The sequence below is a fragment of the Macaca fascicularis genome, chromosome 7 (assembly GCF_037993035.2).
Source record: "Macaca fascicularis isolate 582-1 chromosome 7, T2T-MFA8v1.1".
Lineage (NCBI taxonomy): Eukaryota > Metazoa > Chordata > Mammalia > Primates > Cercopithecidae > Macaca > Macaca fascicularis.
In genome coordinates this window covers 28720719-28744072 of record NC_088381.1, presented here as the reverse complement: position 1 = coordinate 28744072, position 23354 = coordinate 28720719, and the positions used below count along the sequence as shown (strand labels likewise).

Below are 23354 nucleotides of genomic sequence, written 5' to 3'. Positions count from 1 at the left end.
ACCTTTGCTATGAGTATTACAGCTCATAAAGGTAGTGCAGCCCCCAAAGAGTGAGCAGCAGCAAGACTTATTGCAAAGAGCAAAAGAACAAAACCTCCACAGCATGGATGGGGACCCAAGCAGGTTGCCACTACTGGCCCCGGCAGCCTGCTTTTATTCCGTTACCTGACCCAACCCACATCCTGCTGATTGGTTCATTTTACAGAGAGCTGATTGGTCCATTTTTGACAGCGTGCTGATTGGTGCATTTACAATCCCTGAGCTAGACACAGAGTGCTGATTGGTGCATTTACAATGCGTTAGCTAGACACAGAGTGTTAGACGGAAAAGTTCTCCAAATCCCCACTAGGGTAGCTAGACATAGGGTGCTGACTGGTGTATTTACAATGCCTTAGCTAGACCTAAAGGTTCTCCAGGTCCCCACTAGACCCAGGAGCCCAGCTGGCTTCACCTAGTGGATCCCGCACCAGGGCTGCAGGCGGAGCTGCCTGCCAGTCGCGCTCCCTGCGCCGGCACTCCTCAGCCCTTGGGCTGTTGATGGGACCCGGAGCCGCGGCACAGGGGGCGGCGCTCTTCGGGGAGGGGCAGAGGAGGGGAGGGTCAGGCATGGCGGGCTGCGGGTCCGGAGCGCTGCCCGGCAGGGAGGGAGCTGAGGCCCTGCGAGCATTCGAGCGCAGCGCTGGCGGGCCGGCATTGCTGGGGGACCCGAGGCACCCTCTGCAGCTGCTGGCCCGGGTGCTAAGCCGCTCACTGCCCCGGGCCTGCGGCTGGCCGCTCGGAGTGCTGGGTCTGCCGATCCCACGCCCTCCCGGACCGGCGCTGGCCCGCGAGCACCGCGCGCAGCCGCGGTTCCCGCCAGTGCCTCTCCCTCCGCACCGCCCTACAAGCAGAGGGAGCCGGCTTCGGCCTGGACTAGCCCAGAGGGGGGCTCCCACCGTGCTGTGGTGGGCTGAAGGGCTCCTCAAGCTCCGCCAGGGTGGACTCTGAGGCCGAGGAGGCGCCGAGAGCGAGGGCTGCTAGCCTGGTATCACCTCTCAATTTGAAGGGACTCACATAGCAGGTACTCATTTGTGTAAGGCTTCTTTAACTCAGCGTGCTTTGGTGACTCACCCATGCTTTTGCTTGCATCAGTAGTTCATTCCTTTTTATGGGTAAGTTGTATTTCATTGTATGGGTATACTGCAGGCATTTTTTAAAATGCTCATTAATGGACATTTAGTCTGTTTCCAATTTTTGTCCATTATAAATGAAATTACTATGTCCCATATCACAGAATTTAATGTATCATTCTTTGAGGGGGGGCTTATATTTTGATATTTGCCTTTAAAGATTAATATTTATTGTTCTGATTATAAAAGTAATAGATGCATATTGTAGAAAAATACATCAAACTCTCAGGTGTCTTATATAAGGACACTAATTTTAAAATCCTACTGGGCGTGGTGGCTCATGCCTGTAATCCCAGCACTTTGGGAGGCTGAGGCAGGTGGATCACTTGAGATCAGAAGTTCGAGACCAGCCTGACCATCATGGTGAGACCCCCGTCTCTACTAAAAAAACAAAATTAGCCAGGCGTGGTGGTGGGCGCCTGTAATCCCAGCTACTCAGGAGGCCGAGGCAGGAGAATCACTTGAACCCAGGAGGCAGAGGTTGCAGTGAGCCAGGTTCATGCCACTGCACTACAGCCTGGGCAATAAGAGTGAAAATCCATCTCAAAAAAAAGAAAATCCTGTTGGGTGAGTGCCTTACCCTCATGACGTCATTGAACCTTAATTACCTTCTGAAGACCCTATCTCCGGATGTAGTCAATTGCGGGTTAGGGCTTCAACGTATGAATTTGGGGGACACACAGTTCAGCCCACAGCAACATGGTTCTACCCAAAGACTGGTACATCGGCACTGAGCCAGGCGTGCCCATTGCCTGCTGGGAATTGAGCTGGGTGGCTGTGTCTGGACTTCTGCATTTCCCACTGTGGGAGTCCTTGGCAGCCCACCGGTGTGATAAGATTGTGATGGCATTGCTGTAACAATACTTTCATAGCATTTTACAAAGTTCTTTCAAGTACGAAGTCTAATTTAACCTCCCAGGGAACTTGTGAAATAGATATTGTTGTGGTGATTTTGTGGATGAGAAAAATGAGGCACTGTTAAGTGTCTGGCCCAGAGTTCCATAGTCAATCACTGGTAAAAGAAATCCCTGTCCTCTAACCCTGTAGACAGCCATGAGATGTTTCCATTAAGGTACTCGCAGATTTCTTTCCCACGTCCAGGCTTTCAGCATTCAAGGTTTATCTAGAAGGCTTTGCGATTTCCATTGCCTATAAACTGAGGCAGCCAGGCCCAGTGCGTTGCAAATGCATGAAAGATCACCTCATAAGCAAAATTAGGTAGACGTATTCCTCATAAAGGAGCTGACCTAGTGGACAGAAAGAAACCTTCCTGCGTCTAACCATGCATTGATCCATGCTTTTGAAAGTTCTGAAATTCAGCTTTTCTCATCCTGTTGGTCAGTACAACAGAGTCTGGATTCCCGATCCTGAAGAAGTTTGGAAGTCTGCTGAAATAGCCACGGACTACAGAGTTGGTGACAAGGTCCTGCGACTCCTGCTGGAGGATGGAACGGTGAGGGTCCTTGCTGTTTGCGGCTGCGTCGATGTGTAAAGTGGTAGCTGGGGTATGTGTGAGGATGGGGACACGTGGACCCCGTGGGAGGCACCCAAGGGAGGGCGCATGAGTGGGCACCAGCACCATCCCCAAACGGCACCCTGGCACCAGGACTCACTGATGTGTCTGTACTCCTTCCCTCCCTCCCCTATGCTGCCCTGCATCCACCGGGCCTCTCTCTGTGAAGAGGGCCCAGCTGCAGGAGCCAGGTCTGTGCCACGGCACTGCATTTCCAGGCACCCAGCATTACTGGGAGACTGCTGAAAAGTGATTCTCCATTTTGGCTTCCTGAGTCTCAGCCCAGAGATTGGGCAAAGATGAAAAACTTGGAGAGAAGTCGTTTGAGCCCAAGGCATACACTGGTAAAGAAAAACATCAAGATGCGAAGGGGAAGAAAATGAGAAGAGGGAGATAGAAAATAGGCAGGGAGAGGGAGGAGTGGGAGGAGACTGGAGGGAGTCGGTCCACGGATGTACAGAAATGTGTAAGGGAGGGAGTGTGGCAGGAACAAGAAGACAGGGACGCTGTCTTTGTGTGACATTATGAGGTGCCTCTGTTGGTGCTGGTGTGGTAAGGGGGAGGTGAGGATGAACTTCAGCAGTTGCTCCTGTGGTGGGATGAGCTAGTGAGGAGCTTCCCTGCAAGGCTGCGTGTGCCTTCTGATGACGCAGCTTCTGAAGACTTTGCATTTGCTCTAAGTGTCCCTCATGAGTCGTCCTTGCCCACCATTGCTGTAGTGACATTCCACTGGATTTGTAGCTAGGGTGACTGGATGGGTTTAGAATCAAGTATCTGGATAGAGACCTGGGCAGGGGATTTGTGCTCCATCTAGATCCCAGAGGTGGGTCTGGGGAACATCACGTGAGGATTAATTGACAAAGCACATGAATGGGTTCTGCAGGGACAGGGCACACTACTTCTAATCAGACTGTCCTGGATTTGGGAGACATTTCCTGAGATCCTGGGAAGGCAGATGAACATAGCAGTTAAAGACACACCCCCTAGAATCAGATGATCTGGCTTCAGATCCTGGCATGGCCGCTTGTTAAGTCTTTGGCAGCAAGCCCCCAGTTTCCCCATATGTACGAAGGAGGTAATGACTGCACCATCCCAGGGTTGCTGAAGTGCGATGAGACAATCCCGTGTGCATGTGTAAAGAAAGGCAGGAGCTCTGGGAAGAGCCTCTTGCTCCCTGGGGCTTCCCTGCCCAGCAGGAGCTCTCGCAGCTTTTATTGAGTGTCTCCTGTGCACAGTCTGGGCTCCAATTAGGGATCAGGTGGCTTTGTCTGGGGAGGAAAATCTCCAGGCAGCAGCTGCGGTGTCAGTTTGCTGCTTTGGTCATGTCCGCTGGGCTTCAGGTGGCTACATTCCCGGCCTTGACCCGGCTGCAGAGGCGAGTAGGATGGCGGACAGCCAGACCACTCTCTAACTCAACCCTTTGTCAATACTGTAAGAGAAAAGGCCTGTGTGCTGTAGGAAAATGTCACCTCTGCCTCCACCTGTCAACATAATGTTCGTTACATTTTCTCCCCTCCTCCAAAAGACTGTCGTTTCTGTCTCCCTGTTGCTTTCACACATAACACATGCAGAGGCCGAACCAGAAGTGGGGGTTGTGGATTTACAATAGAAAAACAGAGACAAGGAAAGTCAGTAGGTATGAGAATCATTGTTCCTGATTTTATTTTCAAAAGTGTTCAGGTTGAGAATATTCTGGTCGGGGTTAGGTCACCATACACTTGCATTGGTAACAGGGGAGCAGGAGCTGACCTGAGGATCTGTGTCCAGTTGTGGATTGCCCTGAGCTGCTCGCTTTACGCAGAACAGACCAACCAGCCAGCGAAACCCCTGCCATCGACAAGGAAGCACTGTGCTAGTGAGAGAGCACAGGCTTTAGAGTGAGGCCCACATTCACTGTGTGACCTTGGACAACAGATTCCTACTTTCTGAACCTGTCTCGTTGACTTTCTTGGTTGGGGTAGTCACGTCCTCCTTGGAAGGCAGTTTTGAGGATTAAATGAAACAATCCATGCTGAGTGCTTGGCATGGGGTCTGCACAGTGGCACTTGCTAAGGGGCAGCTGGGCCACCTTGTGGAGCTGGCCCAGGACCAGAGATCAGAAGGAACCCAGAGATACTGACTGAATACCAGGAAGGCGGCGGTGGCCTGGGAAGGTAGAAGAGAAACAAGCATGCTGGGTGACCTGCTCAAGTCGCTTTAGTTGGGCTTCACGTCCCCCAGCAGTGAAACAGGAGTGTAGGAATTAGAATACTCTGACATTGGAAAGGCCCAGTCGTCTGTGGCACAGATGCCACGGGACCTGCTCGCCTCACCTTCATTCTGCTGAGGCAGCCGCTTTAGGAATACTAGGTTAAATTTAGCAGAAGAGGAGCAAGCCTGGGAAGATTCCCTGGCCCAGGGCTGAGAGTGACAGGAATAGACAGCCCTGCTGGGGGAGCCGTGAGCCCTCGGGCATGTGGTCGACTGCAGACGGGAGACACCTGCACCAGGGGCCTGTCACGGAGAGACCACCACCTGCACGGACTCCTTTAGGTATTTGTCACCACCAAGTGTGTCAACTTTGAGCAGAGACTCAACAACCTTAGAGTTAAAGGGACCTTAGGTCATTGTGTCATTTTAGCTGCAGCATCTTGTTTTCAAACGAAAACTTGCATGACCTCAACATTGAAACCACATACAGGTAGAGCCCCTGTGGGAGATTCAGGAATGGGGCACCTGGATCTCTGCCCATGTAGCTTCCCCAGCACCCCTTATTGAGGCCTCTGTAGCTCTAAGGACCCGTGGTCTGGTCTAGCTCCTCTTTGCAGATGAGAGAAATGAGGCCCAGAGAGGGCGAGTGACTTGCCCCAGTGCACATAGCCAGTGCCCTAGTCCCCTGCTCCTACTTTTCATTATTCCAGGAGTCAGCTGTGAAGATTTTCTTGTTGCTATACATACATTTGCTTTTTAGTGTCAGTGATGACTCTGGAAATAAAAACAGTGCTTCAACAGAACGCCAAAAATCTTCTATTTCCAGAGCTTTACTTTTATCTTTGTCCATAGGAGCTGGATTATTCCGTCAATCCAGAATCTCTGCCTCCACTTCGGAATCCTGACATCCTCGTGGGCGAGAATGACCTCACGGCTCTCAGCTATCTCCATGAGCCCGCGGTGCTCCACAACCTCAGGATCCGCTTTGCAGAATCCAAACTCATTTACACCTACAGTGGTAAGGAGAGCAATTCTAGGAAGTAAGGAATGACACTGGAATGGAAGCTTGCTGTCTGGAGCCTCCTGCTTGTTTTATGTTTATACTGAGCACCCAGAGTTTGTTGTACAAAGAAGTATCTAGGTGGGGAGAGTCTTCAACAAGAGCTAAGACTGGACTACCGAGAAAAGGAGATGTAACAAAGCTTGTGTTTGGGTTTCTCATCGGATTTGATACATTTATTACTTATTTTGGGCAATGATATTACTTACATTGTGAACTGCAAAAATGTTTCCGTTTGGGAGCATTTCCACCTGTCCTGTCATCCAACCATCAGACCAGCCGGAGGGTGTAGGTGACTGGCAGGGAATTAATTCAGTGCATGAAGTGACTTGCCCAAAGTCACACAGAAGGTTTAATAAATGACAGAGCTGGGATTTCTTTTTTTTTTTTTTTTTTTTTTTGAGACGGAGTCTCGCTCTGTCACCCAGGCTGGAGTGCGGTGGCCGGATCTCAGCTCACTGCAAGCTCCGCCTCCCGGGTTCACGCCATTCTCCTGCCTCAGCCTCCCAAGTAGCTGGGACTATAGGCGCCCGCCACCTCGCCCGGCTAGTTTTTTGTATTTTTTAGTAGAGACGGGGTTTCACCGTGTTAGCCAGGATGGTCTCGATCTCCTGACCTCGTGATCCGCCCGTCTCGGCCTCCCAAAGTGCTGGGATTACAGGCGTGAGCCACCGCGCCCGGCCTGGGATTTCTTAAAAAAACAAACTGGAGAGGCCAGTGGCAGTAAGAATCTTTTAACTGCATCTAACATCTTTCCCCAGGAATCATTTTGGTGGCCATGAATCCTTACAAGCAGTTGCCAATATACGGAGATGCCATCATCCACGCCTACAGCGGGCAGAACATGGGCGATATGGACCCACACATATTTGCCGTGGCAGAAGAGGCATACAAGCAGATGGCCAGGTAGCTTCCTGCCAAGCTGGACTTCCCCTTGCTCTGCCAATGCTCCCTGCATTTGCCAGACCATCACAGTGGAGGGGAGATACCTAGGTTGGGCTCATTAAAAGAGATAGGCCAGAGATGGTGCTTTGTCGAGCCGACTACCTGGAATGAATAGCAAACGATTGTTCCATGCACCTGACCTGTCAAGACTGAGTTTCCTGGGTTTTGTTCCTTCAAGGTAGTCAAGTCAGTCCTACCAGTTTGGGAATAGCAGATCCTTTTCTTGTAGTGTGTTTGGTTGGAGGAGTGTTGATTTATTCTCTGCTATGAGATGTTTAAGCTTTTTTTTTTAACCCATTCAAGGAAGCAGAATCTGATGACAGGGGATTTATCTGCAGGAGGTTTTAGGTGCAGGAGACTTGGGAGTTTTATCCTGATTTCACTGCTAGGTGTTTGTAGGGCCCCGTGGAGTTCTTGTTTCACTAGTGCACATGTATGGAAAGCCTCCTGCGAATGAGGCACCACACACACATTCCCATATGTCATCTGGGATGGCCTCAGAATAGCCCATGATGCAGATGTCTGGGTGGTAAACAGTTTCAGGGAATAACCAACTGAGGTTAGGCAGCAAGTAAAAGGCAGATCCTGGGATTTGTGCTTGGATGTTTAAACTCTAGTTTATTTTTCCCGTAACCATCACTTTTGGCTTCAGTGTCTTCATCTGTAAAGTATGGAGAATAAAAACACCACCCTATCTTTGTAGCTGCCTTTACAGTTTGCAAAAGAACTTGCACATACAGTGGTCTCCCTTGAGTCTTACAGCACTCCTGTGAAGTCGACTGACTTCATTGCGCACTTTTCACAGATGGGAAATCCGAGGCACAGGACCTGGACCTGCTGACTCTTTACCTAAGTCTTTACTGCTTAACCCCAGCCGCAGCTCCTGAGCTCCCTCCGCTTTATGTCTTCGTCCGTGAGCTGGACTCTCAGAGGGCACCCATTCCTGGTTCTGCTGCTTGTAATGAGGGGGCAGGTGGTAGCTTCCATGAGGTAGAACACGTGCTGCTTTCCTGCATAGCCATCTAATGGGCAGTCTGGGGATAGACCGAGCTTCTTCACAGTCATCAGAGACCCGGTGCTGTGCAGCTCCCTGTCCCTGGGGTGGGGCAGGCATCCTCAGGGACAAGCTAGTGCTCAGCTCTGTCTTCCATATTCTAGGTGACAAGGCATATGAGGGGAAGGGTACAGCCCTCCAGGTTAGGGAGACTCTCCGGAAGCCCCACAAAGCGCTTCTGCTCACAGCTCATCGGCCAGGACCTCACTCACACAGGGAGGCTGGGATGTGCAGTCTTTCATATGCACAGCGGGGCACTGCCTGGCCACTGGGGCCTAGTCCCTAAGAAGGAAGAGGAGAATGCAAGTGAATACTGGGTAGAGAATTAGTAGCTTCTGCTGCACCAAGATTCCTTCTAACCCTAAAACCCCCACGGTTCTGAGATTTTTCCCTGGCTCCCTGCAGGTCTCCCAGGTATCATGGTGATTAGGGTCTGGGTATCAGTGGGATGAGCTCTTGGGCACTGTAGGGCTGTGCTCAGTTCAGCCCTGAAGAGCCAGTGTCTCCTTGGCGGTCTGTGTAACTGCAGTAACAGAACAGAGCCTAAAGCAGGCTCGTGTTGGCCTTATTTGATGCTAGACAGATAGTGTCCCTCAGGGCTGTAGAACAGGACTGGGATTACCGAAGCCCTGTTCTATGCCCTGAGGGACACTGAGCATGTCATTCCCCTTCTCGGAGTCTTCATCTTGTCTCTGAAATAAAAATATTGGACCAGGGCTGTGTACCCAAAGTCTTCTCCAGCATTCACATGGGAGGCTGTGGCTCTGTGCTCTGGGTCAAGTCACTCCACCCACGGTCACCATTTTACTCCTCTGTAAGAGAGAGATCTATGTCATAGGATTTTCGTGAAGCTTAAATGAGAATCTGTATTCACTCAGCACCTGGCATGTGAGCGGTGCCACATCCACAGAGCCGCGTTAGAAGCTTCCACCGTCACGATCTTATGACATGAAAAGTTTAGTGCATTTTTTAAAATCTCTAAATTATATAACAGAGCATGTTGGCTTACAGAGCGCATATGTTCCCAAGCATCTTTTGAATAATTGCTCTCAAAATAATGTCCTTGAAATGTTTTTATATTTAAGTGGGATGTGCAGAAAGGAGTTGACATAAGGCCTGAGGCTGCTATCTTTAGAGGCCTGCTTGCAAGGAGGCCCGTGGCTGGCCTCTGATTTCATGACGGTTCCTGACATTTCTTGGTTGATAAAGTGGCTCATTTTACCTAAACTCAAGCTGTTTGTGTAAACAATGTGCTTTATGCTGAATACCCGCTTTCCTTCTGGGAGTCTGGAATGTTGGCATGTGCCAGGCAGAAGGTGGGCACTGCATCTCTGATGAGCTTCCCTCGCAGCCAGCATTTCACATGTGCCGTCAAATTCCTTGCTGGAGGAATTGAGCGTGTCCTGTGTGACCCGACTGGGAGAGGACCCCTGGAAGTTTGCACCCAGGTTCCACTGGACCTCGCCCCACATGCCTTTTCCCCTTGCTGCTTTTGCTCTGTATCCTCTTGCTGCGCTGTGAGGATGACTGTATGCTGAGTCCTGTGAGTTCTCTTACTGGGACATTGAACCTGGGGTTGGTCTTGGGGCCCCTCAGTAATTTTGGGGTACTCAATAAATACATGTCGACAGGCAGCATGATGACCTGCACAGGGTCCATCTAGAAAGAGGGTGGTCAGGAGAGGGTGGGGAGGGCAGAGGAGAGATGAAATTCAAGAACAGAGTTTAAAAGCAAAAGTCCTGCCCAGAGACTGGGAGGGATGGGAAGGAGCAGTTTTTTGGTTGAGTGGAAAGGTTGAATAGGGAAGCAGTAAGGAGTAGGGATTGGAGTAAAAGGTTGGATGAAAGATAGAAAAAAAAATCTAGAAGGAAATTGATTGAGTTGTTTTTTTGTTTTGTTTTGTTTTGTTTTGAGACACAGTCTCGCTCTGTCACCCAGGCTGGAGTGCAGTGGCACAATCTCGGCTCACTGCAAGCTCCGCCCCCCGGGTTCACGCCATTCTCCTGCCTCAGCCTCCCGAGTAGCTGGGACTACAGGCGCCCACCACCGCGCCCCACTAATTTTTTGTACTTTTAGTAGAGACAGGGTTTCACTGTGTTAGCTAGGATGGTCTCGATCTCCTGACCTCGTGATCCGCCCGCCTCAGCCTCCCAAAGTGCCGGGATTACAGGCGTGAGCCACCATGCCCAGCCTTGATTGAGATTTTAAAATAGTAGAGTGACAAAACGGTTTCCCTCTTTTGTCTTGTCCGCATTTGTCTTAATTAGCACACATCGCCTCTTTAATGGGAAGAAACTAACATTTGAAAACTCTTTTATTTGCTTTAGAAACAACAGAAACCAGTCCATAATTGTAAGCGGAGAGTCGGGTGCTGGAAAGACAGTGTCAGCTCGCTATGCCATGAGGTACTTCGCCACCGTCAGCAAATCGGGCAGCAACGCTCACGTGGAGGACAAGGTCCTGGCGTCCAATCCCATCACCGAGGTGCGTACCGCTGCGGAAGGCAGCCGTGTGTTGATGATGGAAATGGGGGTTGGTTGGGTTCTGTGCTCTCCTGGCTAATTCAAGTTCCCACCCTTTAAAGAAGTGAGGGCGGGAAAGACCCAGGAAGCCTATTTGCTGGTGGGATTTGAAGGAGATGGGGACAGAATTGCTGCTTTCAAGGCTCTCTCCTGCTCTACCTCCTGGGCTGGAAATCTACCATCAGATTCCAGAAGTCCTCTGTTTACATTTACATCCCAGGGGAAAACCAAACATCACTGGTGCACTGAAATCACTGGTGTTCTCCAACCAGCTGGCATCAGCTTTCATGAGCTGATTGTTAAAATATTCAGGAGTTTTGCAAGCTGATTGATAAACCTTTGGTCGTTTGACGTCAGTCATGGGAGGAGAATTTATACCTTCTGCCTTGGCAAAGGCCACATGTAAAGACTCTTCCTCCTGCCCTCCCCAAGAGCCAGTTCATCAGCACACTGCTGACTGGGACAGGGAGTGGGCAAGACCAACCGTGACAGAGCCCAGGGGTGAGGAGACAGCCCTCAAGGAAGAAGGGGCACCCAAAAGGGACAGAGGAGGGCCCCGCAAGCCAACTCCAGCTGCCCTGCAAAATGGGAAGAGGATTGATTTGAATTTATTTGGAAGCAAAGCAAATAATTAAGAACATTAGACTCGTAGACCTCTTCTTCCTGTTTTCTCAAATCAAAATCCTCGGTGAATATTTATCAGACCATCTACTCTGTTGAAGCCACTGTGTAGCTAATGTGGGAAGTGATGGAAAAGAGTAAGACCCAATCTCCAAGTTAAGATTCTTCTAACCTAACGTAAGAATATTTTAAAATTAAATAGAAACATAAGTGGGGAGGGGGTACTAAGAAACACTGCAAAGCTCATAGTTCAGAGGCATAAGCTTCTTAGAAACATAAATTACAATCCAAGATACCAATAGAAAAGTTATCAAGGCTGGGTGCAGTGGCTCACATCTATAATCCTGCACTTTGGGAGGCTGAGGTGGGTGAATTTCTTGAACTCAGAAGTTCCAGATCAGCCTGGGCAACATGATGAAACCCCGTCTCTACCAAAAATACAAAAAATTAGCCAGGTATGGTGGCACATGTCTGTAGTCCCAGCTACTCAAGAGGCTGAGGTAGTCTACCTTGCTTGAGTCAGGAGGTGGAGGTTGCAGTGAGCCAAGATTGTACCACTGGCACTCCAGCCTGGATGACAGAGCAGGACCCCTTCCCAAAATAAAAGTTATCAAGAGCCAGTGCCAAGTTAAATGCCCAGTGGATAATTTTGTGTAAATATTTAGGGTTTGTCTCCCCCATTAGACTGTACACTCTGAAGGCAGGGCTATATCTATTTGGTTCACCGAGCGCATGGCACATAGTAGGTGCTCAGTAAATACATGTTGACAGGCAGCATGATGACCTGGGCAGGGTCCATCTAGAAAGAGGGTGCTCAAGAGAGGGTGGGGAGGGGCAGAAGAGAGATGAAATTGAAGAACAGAAGTAAAAAGCAAAAATCCTGCCCAGAGAGTGGGAGGGATGAGAAGGAGCAGTCTCTTGGTTAAGTGGAAAGCTTGAGTAGGGAAGCAGTAAGGAGTAAGGATTGGAATAAAGGTTGGATGAAAGATGTGAACTTTTAATTGAGCATCATAGGCATTTGGGGCCTGAGTGAATTGAGGCACCTCATATTCTCTCATTTAATCCTCCCAATTCTGTAAGTGTTCTGGTCAGTCTGGGCTGCTGTTATAATAATAAGTATAATATACTTTAGTATAATATACTTTAGTGTCATTGACCAGGTGGCTTATAAACAACAGAAATTTATTTTTCACAGTTCTGGAGGCTGGAAGTCCAAGATTAGGGTGCTAGCAGGGGTCAGGTTCTGGTGAGGCCTCTCTTCTGGGTGCCTGCCTGCTGTCTTCTCACGGTACCCTTACATGGCAGAAAGAGAGCAAGAGAGGTGTCTGGGATCCCTGTTATGTAGGCATTAAAATCCCACTCCCAGGGGCTCTATCCTCATGACATCATTACTTCCCAAAGGCCCACCTTACCATACCGACACATAGGGTTAGGATTCCAGCATGAGGATTTTGGGAGGACACAAACATTCAGTCCATAACAGTAAGTTGCTTATTATTCTCATATTCAGATAGGGAAATTAAGACCTGGAAAGATGAACTACCTTTTTTGTTTGTTTGTTTTTGAGACAGGGTCTCGCTGAGTTACCCAGGCTGGAGTGCAGTGCTGCAATCATAGCTCACTACACCCTCCAGCTCCTGGGCTCCAGCAATCCTCCCACCTCAGCTTTCTAAGTAGCTAGGACTACAGGCACATGCCACCATGCCTGGCTAATTTTTTTGTGTTTTGTAGAGATGGGAGTCTCACTGTTTTGCCTCGTCTGGTCTCAGACTTCTGGCCTCAAGTGAATTTCTCGCCTCAGCCTCCTGAAGTGCTGGGATTACAGGCGTGAGCCACCACACCTAGCCAGTGAACTAACTTGTAAGACATTACACAGATAGCAAAGATAGAACCCAGGGCCCTGAAACATCAGAACCTGTGCTCTTTCTGGTCCTCCCCAGTGTCTGCCAGTGGGACCGAGGAGAGGTTTGAGCAGCAGGCTCGGGACTGGTCATGTTCCCTGCCAGCCTGGGGTTGCTTTCTTTCCCCAGACCTCCCTCTGCCAATCAGACCTTCCCCTCGGGTACGGAATTGCATTTGACTAAAAACTCCTGCAATAACGTTGAGGCAAAAATCTTTTAATGTTGTTATTTCAGAAGAGTTATGTTTTTTTAGGCCGTCGGAAATGCCAAGACCACCCGCAATGACAATAGTAGTCGGTTTGGGAAATACACAGAAATCAGTTTTGATGAACAAAATCAAATTATAGGAGCCAACATGAGAACTTACCTCCTGGAGAAATCCAGAGTTGTCTTTCAAGTAAGTATTAAATTTTTCCCCAACTTTTTGAGCATTATTTACAATTACATTCTTATTATATATACTCAGGCAGGCTACGCTATGCTATGAATTGAAGACTAGGGTTTTCTTACCTTTCATTTGCAGTTTGGATTCTTTTTTCTGTTGATTAAAACTTGATGGTGAATAGGTGTAGTACAGGTGAGTTGTATGACTGTAGGAAGAGGTTATGACTTTTTAATTTGGGGGATTTACAAAATCCTTATAGTTTAAAAAGCAGGTATCTCTTTCTAGAGTACAAAAACTGTTTGAAATAGACAAAGCTGACAGACTGGCTTTCCTATCAGAAAGGGAATGGGATCAGAGCTATCGAGGCGGTTTTAAGAGAAAGGCTTTTCTACCAGTAAAATGGAGAAAATTCTCACCGTTTTGGCCCAGCAGGAGAGCAACAGTAAACCTTGTATTGCAGGAAGTTTCTAAAAATGTCACTAGGATGAGTTATGTCATTCCTATTCCATAGGATATTTTCATTTAATAACACTTTCTCTGGGTTACTCGTTACTTGGAAGGCCATCTCAGGCCACCCAGTTCTCAGCTGAGAGGAAGGGCCTCTTGTGGACTGGCCAGATCACATCCCAGACAGATAATTATCCATCCAGGTTAGACATCTAAGATGCTCTAGTTAAAAACATGGCATTTTTCGGGCGAGGTGGCGGGCGCCTGTAGTCCCAGCTACTTGGGAGGCTGAGGCAGGAGAATGGCGTGAAACCGGCGGGGCGGAGCTTGCAGTGAGCCGAGATCGTGCCACTGCACTCCAGCCTGGGGCACAGCAAGACTCCGTCTCAAAACAAAAAACAAAAAACAAAAAAAAACTTGGCATTTTTGCTTGTGAGGATTTGGTGTAATTTTGAGGACATTTCTTTATCTTACAGTCGGAAAATGAACGAAATTACCACATTTTCTATCAGCTTTGTGCATCTGCACAGCAGTCGGAATTTAAACATCTTAAATTGGGTATGTGATGGATCGTGTGTGGAAGGGTCTCTCTTTTATGTGGGGGCTTAAATTCTAGGTTAACTTTCTTCTTATACTAATATGTCTTTTTTTTTTTTTAAGTATTTGCCCAAAGATATAAGATTCTTTGGTTTCAAGGACAGAATTGGTGCATCTAATTAAGGGGCTGGATTAGGGCTGGGGGGATGAGTTTAGAGAGAGAGGGCACTCTTAAGCCTGAGGTTATTTTTAAAGCTCATTGGGACTGGCGTGGTGGCTCACACCTGTAGTCCCAGCACTTTGGGAGGCCAAGGTGGGCGGATCACCTGAGGTCAGGAGTTCAAGACCAGCCTGGCCAACGTAGTAAAACCCTGTCTCTACTAAAAATACAAAAATTAACCGGGCGTGGTGGCACACACCTGTAGCCCCAGCTACTTGGGAGGCTGAGGCAGAAGAATTGCTTGAACCCGGGAGAGGGAGGTTGCAGTGAGCCGAGATCACACCACTGCACTCCAGCCTAGGCAACAGAGCAAGACTCCATCTCAAAAAAAAAAAAAAAAAAAAAAAAAAAAAAAAAAAAAAAGCTCATTGGGTGTTTGTGCTCCTCCAGCTAGAACCACCTGATTAAGACCTCCTGACAACTGGAACATACGGCATCACCAAACCTTCCATTTTATTTGAACATGCATAGATAGTTGTTTTTCTAACATGTATGACATGTTAACCCATTTTTTAAAACAAACCACCTCTATCATAATTTGATGGCTCAAGGTCATTCATTATTTGTAGTCATAATTGATTATATTCCAGAGATGGCTGAAGCATAGGGCTGTTTGTCCTTCAATACAAAAGGCCCCGAGCCCTGTGCTGTCATGGCTCTCCTGCCTTAGCCGTTCGTGCTATGCTGGTAGATGAGAATTGTCGGAGATAACGTCTAGTATGTTGGAGTTGAACTTACACACACTCTAATTTTGGAGAAGCTGCTTGTGCTCTTAGAATCTAAGTTTCTGCAGATTTCACATGAAGGTAATATCCTTGGCCTTGTCTACCAAACAGAATATGAATAGCGAACTTGCAGAAGGGCTTTCTGAAAGATCCTCTACTATTTAAACATTAGGGGTGTGTGTGTGTGTGTGTATATATAGTCATCCTGATTGTTCTAATGGTTTTATAGGAGTATATGCATGTCAAAAGTTTATCGAATTGTACGTGTTAATCATGCAGTTTATTGTACATTCAGTAAAGCTATATAAAAATGTTGGGTACAGGAACAAAAACCATGAGCTTTAGAGTTAGGCCTGCATTTAAATTCTTGCGTGCCATCAGCTATGGGAACTTGAGAAAGTTACTTCACTTTTCTGAGTCTTAGCTTCTGCGTCTGTAATGTAGAATTCTTTTTTTGTTGTTTTGTTTTTGTTTTTTTGAGACAGGGTCACCGAGGCTGGGGTGCAGTGGTGCCAGCACGGTTCACTGCAGCCTCGAACTCCTGGGCTCGAATGATCCTCCCACGTCAGCCTCCTGAATAGTTGGGATCATAGGCATGTGCCACCATGCCCAGCTAATTTTTTGTAGAGTTAGGGTTTTGCCCTTTTGCCCAGACTGGTCTTGAACTCCTGGGTTCAAGCAAACCCCTGCCTCAGGCTCCCAAAGTACTGGGATTACAGGCATGAGCCTCCACACCTGGCTGTAATGCAGAGTTCTAAGGAATAAATAGAATAAACTGTGTAAAGTGCATGACACAGCTTATTAAGTATGAACTTCCCTTCTTCTGATAAATGTGTATGTCCAAATTTCTGTGTTACAGACATAACAAATCTTACTTTTTGATTTCAGGGAGTGCCGAAGAATTTAATTATACGAGAATGGGAGGCAATACTGTCATTGAGGGTGTGAATGATCGAGCTGAAATGGTAGAGACTCAAAAGACCTTCACGCTACTGGGTAAGAGCAAATATCCCATCCGAGGATGTAGCCATTTTCTCTTAAAAAAAAAAAATTAAGGCCAGGCATGGTGGCTCATGCCTGTAATCCTAACACTTTGGGAGGCCGAGGCGGGCGGATCACAAGGTCAGGAGATCAAGACCATTCTGGCCAACATGGTGAAACCAGTCTCTATGAAAAATACAAAAAATTATCCGGGCATGGTGGTGGGCATCTGTAGTCCCAGCTACTCAGGAGGCTGAGGCAGAGGAATCCCTAGAACTCAGGAGGCGGAGGGTTGCATTGAGCCGACATCACACCACTGCACTCCAGCCTGGCGACAGAGCAAGACTCCATCTCAAAAAAAAAATTAAAAGGGGATTCCCAGCATATGTGTGTTCTGAAGGCTCCTAATCAATTCTAATTTTAGGACAAACCATCAGAACGTATTTGGAGACTAAGTGGTCAAGACTGCTTTTCCCTTAAAAGAGCTAGAAATTAACCCTTTTTTTTCCTCAGCCTTCCTGGCTCACTGTCAGAGGCATGGGCTGCAAGCCATGTGACTGCTGTAAGCTCTTCTAGGCTGAATACAAGGATGACTGGTGAAGCCAAGGTCCGATTCGGTTCAGAAGTGGAACGTTGGCCCTCTGTGGCCTTCATAGGTCTCCTGATGATGACAGTAACGACAGCACTTACCTGGAGCTTACAATGTGCTGGGCACCATCCTAAGCACTTCATACCCCTGTGTGAACTCATTCAATCCCTACAACCACCCTAAGAAGTCAGTGCTGCTGTTTCTCCCATTTTATAAGCGGGAAAGTAAGGCACAGAGACGGGAAGTGATTTACCCAACGTTAGGCGGCGGATTCAGAGTAGAACTGGCTTTTGCACTCCAGGGTCTTCAAGCATCTCATTTTTCAAGCAACAGAAAACCCCATCTTCTGTTGCTCGGATGCCGGCACAGGTGGAGCAGGCACGACTCTCACAGCACAGCCAGTTGCTCCCAGTCCTTCTCGCCTTACTTTTCCCACACAGAGCTCATGTTCAGAAAGGCTGCCTACCAGATGGTGTTTACAGAAACAGGCACTCGCTCTCCCATTCTGTATGAGTCTAGACATCCACATGAAGCTGCCAGTCAAAGCTTTTGATCAGGGTGAGGCCGTTGGCCATTTCTTTCTTTCTCTCTTCTTTTTTTTTTGAGACGGAATATTGCTCTGTCGCCAGGCTGGAGTGCAGTGGCACGACCTCTGCCTCCCCGGTTCAAGCAATTCCCCTGCCTTAGCTTCCCAAGTAGCTGGGATAACAGGCACGCACCACCATGCCTGGGTAATTTTTTGTATTTTAGTAGAGACGGGGTTTCACCGTGTTGGCCAAGATGGTCTCGAGCTCCTGACCTCGTGATCCATCTGCTTTGGCCTCCCAGAGTGCTGGGATTACAGGTGTGAGCCACCACGCCCAGCCAGTCATTTCTACGTCTTGCTGAAATTTCTCTTGCTGAAATCTCCCACCAATTCATTCTAAGTGCTTTCATTCTTGTGGCCTCGTTGACTGTATCTGAATGTAAAAGGCTAAGAATTTCAGGTTAAATATATTGAAGGAATAGGTAAGACGATCACAGCTGGATAATGGAAAGTGAAAACAAGATGGTTTTCTAAGCAAAATCACCATCAGACTCTGTTCCCTCAAACCTGCTTCAAGGAGAAGGGCAATTTGAACATTTTGTAATAATAAGATAAACACTTTTGGCACTGATTCACATTTTCTGAAAATAATTATAGTCGTCATTTCAATCTCCGTATAATCTACTCCATGGAGCGCGGGCTCGGTGCGTGAGGAGGGGACAGGTGGCCAAACTCTGGCTGGGCTGAAGGATATGCCCTGCCCTGCCCACTGTCATCTCCCTGATCCTTCTACTGTCTCTCACCTCTATCATGTCCTCCTCACAGCAAGATAATGTAGGGCAAATCGAGTAGGCTTTGGGATCAAATGAACGTGAATTCAAATCCTAGTTGGTATGAGTCTAAGGTACCCACTCTGAGACTTGGTGTCTTTTTTTGAGACGGAGTCTCGCTCTGTCGCCCAGGCTGGAGTGCAATGGTGCAATCTCAGCTCACTGCAACCTCTGCCTCTGGGGCTCAAGCAATTCTCCTGCCTCAGCCTCCTGAGCAGCTGGGATTACAGGCACACGCCACCGCCCCCAGCTAATTTTTGTCTTTTTAGTAGAGACGAGGTTTCACCATGTTGCCCAGGCCGATCTTGAACTCCTGACTTCAGGTGATCCACCCGCCTCTGCCTCCCAGAGTGCTGGGATTACAGGCATGAGCCACCGTGCCCAGCCAAGACTTGGTGTCTCGATCTGTGAGTGGCAGCACACCTTACCTTTCATGACAACTGGCGAGGAAGTGTATGTAAAAGTCCCCAGCACCAGGCCAAGCACATAGCTGGTGTGTGGTAACTGCTACTCCCTGCCTTCTAGCTCTCTACATTCCCAGTTTTCCAAACCCTCACCATGCTTTGAGTAAAACCGTCTCTTCTTCCATGAAACCTTTTCTAATTTTTGGAGATCAGCAATTTGCAGCCATTTGCCCCCGTGTATCACACAACTTAGGTTATGTTTACAGATTTCCACATCACATTCCTCAGTCCCAGGGCCAAGACGGACAAGGCAAGAGAGGCGCTCACCCTCTGGCCCTGGACACTTAGCCTGTGCACAGACCTAGATGTTTTAGACAAAGCCCTCTGGAGTTTTGTAGAGAGGTGGAGTACTGTGTCCTCTCACAGCGTTAATGGTGATGGCCGCCTGCTGTGCTGTGTGAAGTGGGCAGGTGGTAAGAGGTTGGGGCCACTGCACCTGTTGCCTGCACCTCTGCCTTCAAATGAGGATACCTCAGCAAGCGACCCTGCTCAAACTTTTCCTTCACCTTGCACGAGGTCATCAGGGACTTCTCTGTTTAGACACGCTAGGGTGAAGCTAGATGGCTCATGAATGCTGTGGGTCTTTTCTCATACTGTGGTGGGCACTGGCGTTAAACTGCTTAAATATGCCTTACTGTGACCTTGGGTGAGTTCCCTAACCTTCCTGTGCCTTAGTTTCCTCTTCTGTGAGATGGGAACAATACTAGGATTCCTTCCTGTGGTTGCAGTGAGCATGAGAGGAGCTGATGGGTGGAAAATACCGAGGACAGTGCCTGAGGCGGTGTTCCGTTCGCCTTCCCCTCGCTTCTGCTGCTGAGGTCCCTCAGCTGGCATTGAGATTACCCCTGGAGAAGTGCGAGAGGATGCATTTTGATTAAAAAGTCCCTCTCCTCTGCTCTTCTGCTGTGTCTTTCTCAAGTGATTCATCCACTGATCCCTGCCATTTGAGTGTTGCTATGCCCCTTGCTCTCTGATGGGACGAACACCTTGGAATCAGGCTGTCCCCGGGACCTCAGGCACTAGGAACTTGACCAGTGAGCTCCCCCTGGAAATCTGATTCAGGCTGGCATTGCTTTTGTGTGACAGGCTCACTAAGGGTGATTACTTAACACAGGTCTTGAATTCTTTCTTTCATATTACTGCTTTGGAGTTGTCATCTCCCTTTTGCGTTTCTGGAAGGCCTGGAGTAGTTGAGGGATTTAGTTATGGATCACAGAAAGCAGGGAGGAGTGCCAGGATGGAGGCTCCTGCACCTGGTGTTTTTAGTTGCTGCTCGTGGTCACTTGCCTGTCATTACTGTGGTGGAGGCCTAGGGGTATGCTTCTGTTGGACACATCTGTCCTTCAGATGGAGGAGTTACCTCCAAATGGAAAGGCAGCAAGTGCCTGGACTCAGCTGGAGCTGGAGTCTTCCCTGTGTTCTTGGATTGAAAGCTTTTGAGACTGATTTTATTTAATCTTTGTAGTACAGGAGACTCAGGGCCAGGTGCAGTGGCTCATGCCTATAATCCCAGCACTTTGGGAGGCCGAGGAGGGTGGACCACTTGAGCCCAGGCATTCAAGACCAGCCTAGACAACATGGCGAAACCCCATCTCTACACAAAGTTAGCTGGGACTACACACATTTGTAGTCCCAGGTACTCAGGTGGCGGAGGTGGGAGGATTACTTGAGCCTAGGAGGTCAAGGCTGCAGTGAGCCATGATCATGCCACTGCACTCCAGGCTGGACAACAGAGTGAGACCTTGTCTTAAAAAAAAAAAAAAAAAAAAGTAGGTTTTGAAATTGTTAAAGAACATGACCTACCTGCTAATGAAAACTCCAGGTATCCTCAAATGAGGGGTCACTGGCTTCCATTCCGGTGTCCATTCCAGGGTGGACCAGGCAGCCTGCCTGGTGTGAATGAGCCTGCCTGCCAGCCTGCGCGCATCTCTCAGCTCCTCAGGTCACCACAGTGTCATTAACACACACTGGGGGGATCCCGACCTGGCATCACCGGGCTCACAGCGTGCAGGTCTACACTGTGATTTGCAGGGTTTGAACACACAGTCCTTTCTAGCAGCTGGTTTGCTTTCTTATTGGCTCCAGGAAATATGCTAATGCCCTCATGGTGACTGAATATGGTATGTAGTTATAATTTATATTCTACTTACTGCAATCAAAGTCCCAATGGGAAACATGGGGCAGGCTCACAATAGGATACAAGAGGGATTATTTATTATTTACAACTACAAAGTTGTGAGTGGAGTCTAGGGGATCTACTAATACAAGGGGCAGTGGGCACCTGGGGGCAGCAGCAGAACTGTTCAGTGCTCTTTCCCATGTGGGCATCCAAGTGTTTCTGGGTTTCTGGAGCCTAGAAGGAGAGTTGGGTAAAGTCAGCCCCAGAGGAGTAGTGACCTCCTGTCAGTCGGGCCACGCAGCCAGCTGGAGGCAGCTTCGCAGGGACAGCGGCTGGGGAGGACGCACTCAGAACCTTCTCCGCTCCTCTCTCTGTTCTCCTGCCGGGGCTCCCCATGAATCAAGCCCAACCAAACGCCAGAGGGCATGAAAGGCCATCGCCTTGGTTTATACCAAGTCCCCTGGGGCAGAGAGCAGACGATCTGGAGGGGCAAATGGCATCCCTCCAGCAATCCCACCTAGAAAATAATTCACGGATTCAGAGAGCTTGTGAGCAAAAAGAAAAGTGAAAAACGTTCAAAATCAAGCACAGAATCAAGGCAGGACGACTCTCTGAGGAACCTGAAGTGAAACGGTTACTCGGGTATTAATTTTTGTGTTGAACTTCCTAGCAGGCATGGCACAGGGAAAACCTGTGTGTAGACACATATGACGTGTGTCTACAGAGGTCGACTAGAAGGAATAGTGCACCAGAGGCCCCTGGGTCCACTTCACGTTCCTGTCCCAGAGCTTGGCACTGATGCGACCTGCATATCTCGAATGAATCCAGGTGCCCATCTTACTAGTCAGAGAAGAGAGGCAGTATTCCTAATCTGGGAAAATGTTTGTTTTCAGGTTTCAAGGAGGATTTTCAGATGGACATTTTTAAAATCCTGGCAGCCATCCTACATCTGGGCAACGTGCAGATCACCGCGGTGGGCAACGAGAGGTCCTCAGTTAGTGTGAGATGCTCATTTGTTTTACTTTTCCTTTGTCCGAGGGTCATAGTGGAACCGGTTCACAGCTGGCCTGCCTTTGCTTTTTAGCAGCAGGCATAGATGGCCTCCTGGGTAGACTGGTTTAGCAGGAAGCCGGCGGCAAGGGTTTCCAGGGGTTGCCTTCAAGGAGTAAAGCCTCCTCCCCTTGCAACAGTAGAGGAGGGGAAATGTGTCTTCTGTGTGTTTTTCTTTTATTCAACAAGTCCGTATGCAGCACCTACTAAGTGCCACGGACAGTCATAGCATCTGGGGAAACAGCAGTGAACGACACAAAGCAAGAAGCCCTTCAGAGAGCTTATGATCGGGGTAGGGAGGAGACACAACAAGCAAATATGATCTCCGGCAGCTGGTGACGGCTGGCACAGAGGAAAGTAAAGCAGAGGGGGCATGCGGAGGGGCCGTGCCTTTCATGTGGGGTGGTCAGAGAAAGCCTTTCCGGGAAGGCGGTGGTGGGCAGCGGCCTGAAGGGGATGAAGAAGCAGGTTGTACCTGTGGATGGGGGAAGAACAGCAAGTGCGGAAACTCCCAGGCAGAAGATGTCATTTGAGATACAGCAGGAAGGTCCATGTATCCAGAGGGTGAGTGACAGGGAGGGTGTGGATGAGACCAGAGGGAGAAGGGGGATGGCACACCACGTAGGACCTTAAGGACGCTGGGTAGTTTTCAGCAGAAGGACACTCACTACCTCCTTACACCTGCTTGACTCAGACGTCAGTGGTGCTGGCTTCCTGGGAATGTGTTGTAAGTTTTGTGATAGATTTCTTTAATGGACACAAGTTAATTTAATGTGTGTTTCTTCTCTGACACATACTATGAGTAGTGATTCTTGGGGGAGGGGTATGTGTTTAATTAGTCTCATCAATGTCCGTGTAAAGAAGAAAACAAACACAAGTAAAAAATGTTTCTATGAAACACAGAATCTGCCTACCTTTAAAGCTTTGCATTAACAGTGACATGTCTGTCCTAGTCAACTCAGAATGCCATATCCAAATGCCACAGGCTGACTGGCTTCAACAATAGACATTTGTTTTCTCACAGTTCTAGAGGCTGGAAGTCTGAGAGCAGAGCGTCAGCCTGCTCGGTTCTGGTGAGGACTTCCTGGCTCCTAGACAGCCACCTTCTCATTGCGTCCTCGTGGAGAGAGAGCAGACACTGTGATGCCACTTACGAGAACACTAATCCCATCATGGCAGGCCTCACCCTCTCGACGTTCGCCAACCCCGATTACCTCCCAAAGGCCCTACCTCCAAATACTGTCACGTTGGGGGTTAGGACTTCAACATCTGAGTTTTGGAGGGACACAAATATTCAGTCCGTAACCATGTCTATTTTCATGTCCCTCAAATAACCGATGGGAATAGTTGATCATTTTGTGTACCCGGTGAGTTCTTGGCTGTCTGCTACCAACGGTTTGGGGAGAGGGCAGAGCTGAGTGGAGCATGAGCTCCTGGGCTCGGCGTTTTAGGCCTGTTGCCGTGACCAGGAAGTAGTTCTCCTTCTTCTCCTCCAGCTTTCACCTC

The 23354-nt window shown here is 48.6% G+C and overlaps 1 protein-coding gene across 11 annotated transcripts in view; it reads left to right on the top strand.

Moving 5' to 3' along the window:
- MYO5C (myosin VC) overlaps nucleotides 1–23354 on the top strand; it is a 109500-nt gene that overhangs the window by 9135 nt on the left and 77011 nt on the right. For 5 of the 11 annotated variants that reach the window (XM_073995815.1, XR_012414979.1, XR_012414978.1 and 2 more), the window contains 9 exons: nucleotides 2512–2622; nucleotides 2852–3026; nucleotides 5725–5890; nucleotides 6694–6838; nucleotides 10259–10415; nucleotides 13229–13372; nucleotides 14284–14365; nucleotides 16178–16285; nucleotides 21692–21798. In XM_073995815.1, coding sequence (XP_073851916.1) covers nucleotides 2615–2622; nucleotides 2852–3026; nucleotides 5725–5890; nucleotides 6694–6838; nucleotides 10259–10415; nucleotides 13229–13372; nucleotides 14284–14365; nucleotides 16178–16285; nucleotides 21692–21798 — 1092 coding nt within the window. In that variant the 5' untranslated portion in view covers nucleotides 2512–2614. Of the gene's footprint in view, nucleotides 1–2511; nucleotides 2675–2851; nucleotides 3027–5724; nucleotides 5891–6693; nucleotides 6839–10258; nucleotides 10416–13228; nucleotides 13373–14283; nucleotides 14366–16177; nucleotides 16286–21691; nucleotides 21799–23354 lie in introns of those variants that run through there. The other 6 variants (XM_005559580.5, XM_015452838.4, XM_073995818.1 and 3 more) reach the window with 4 other exon arrangements.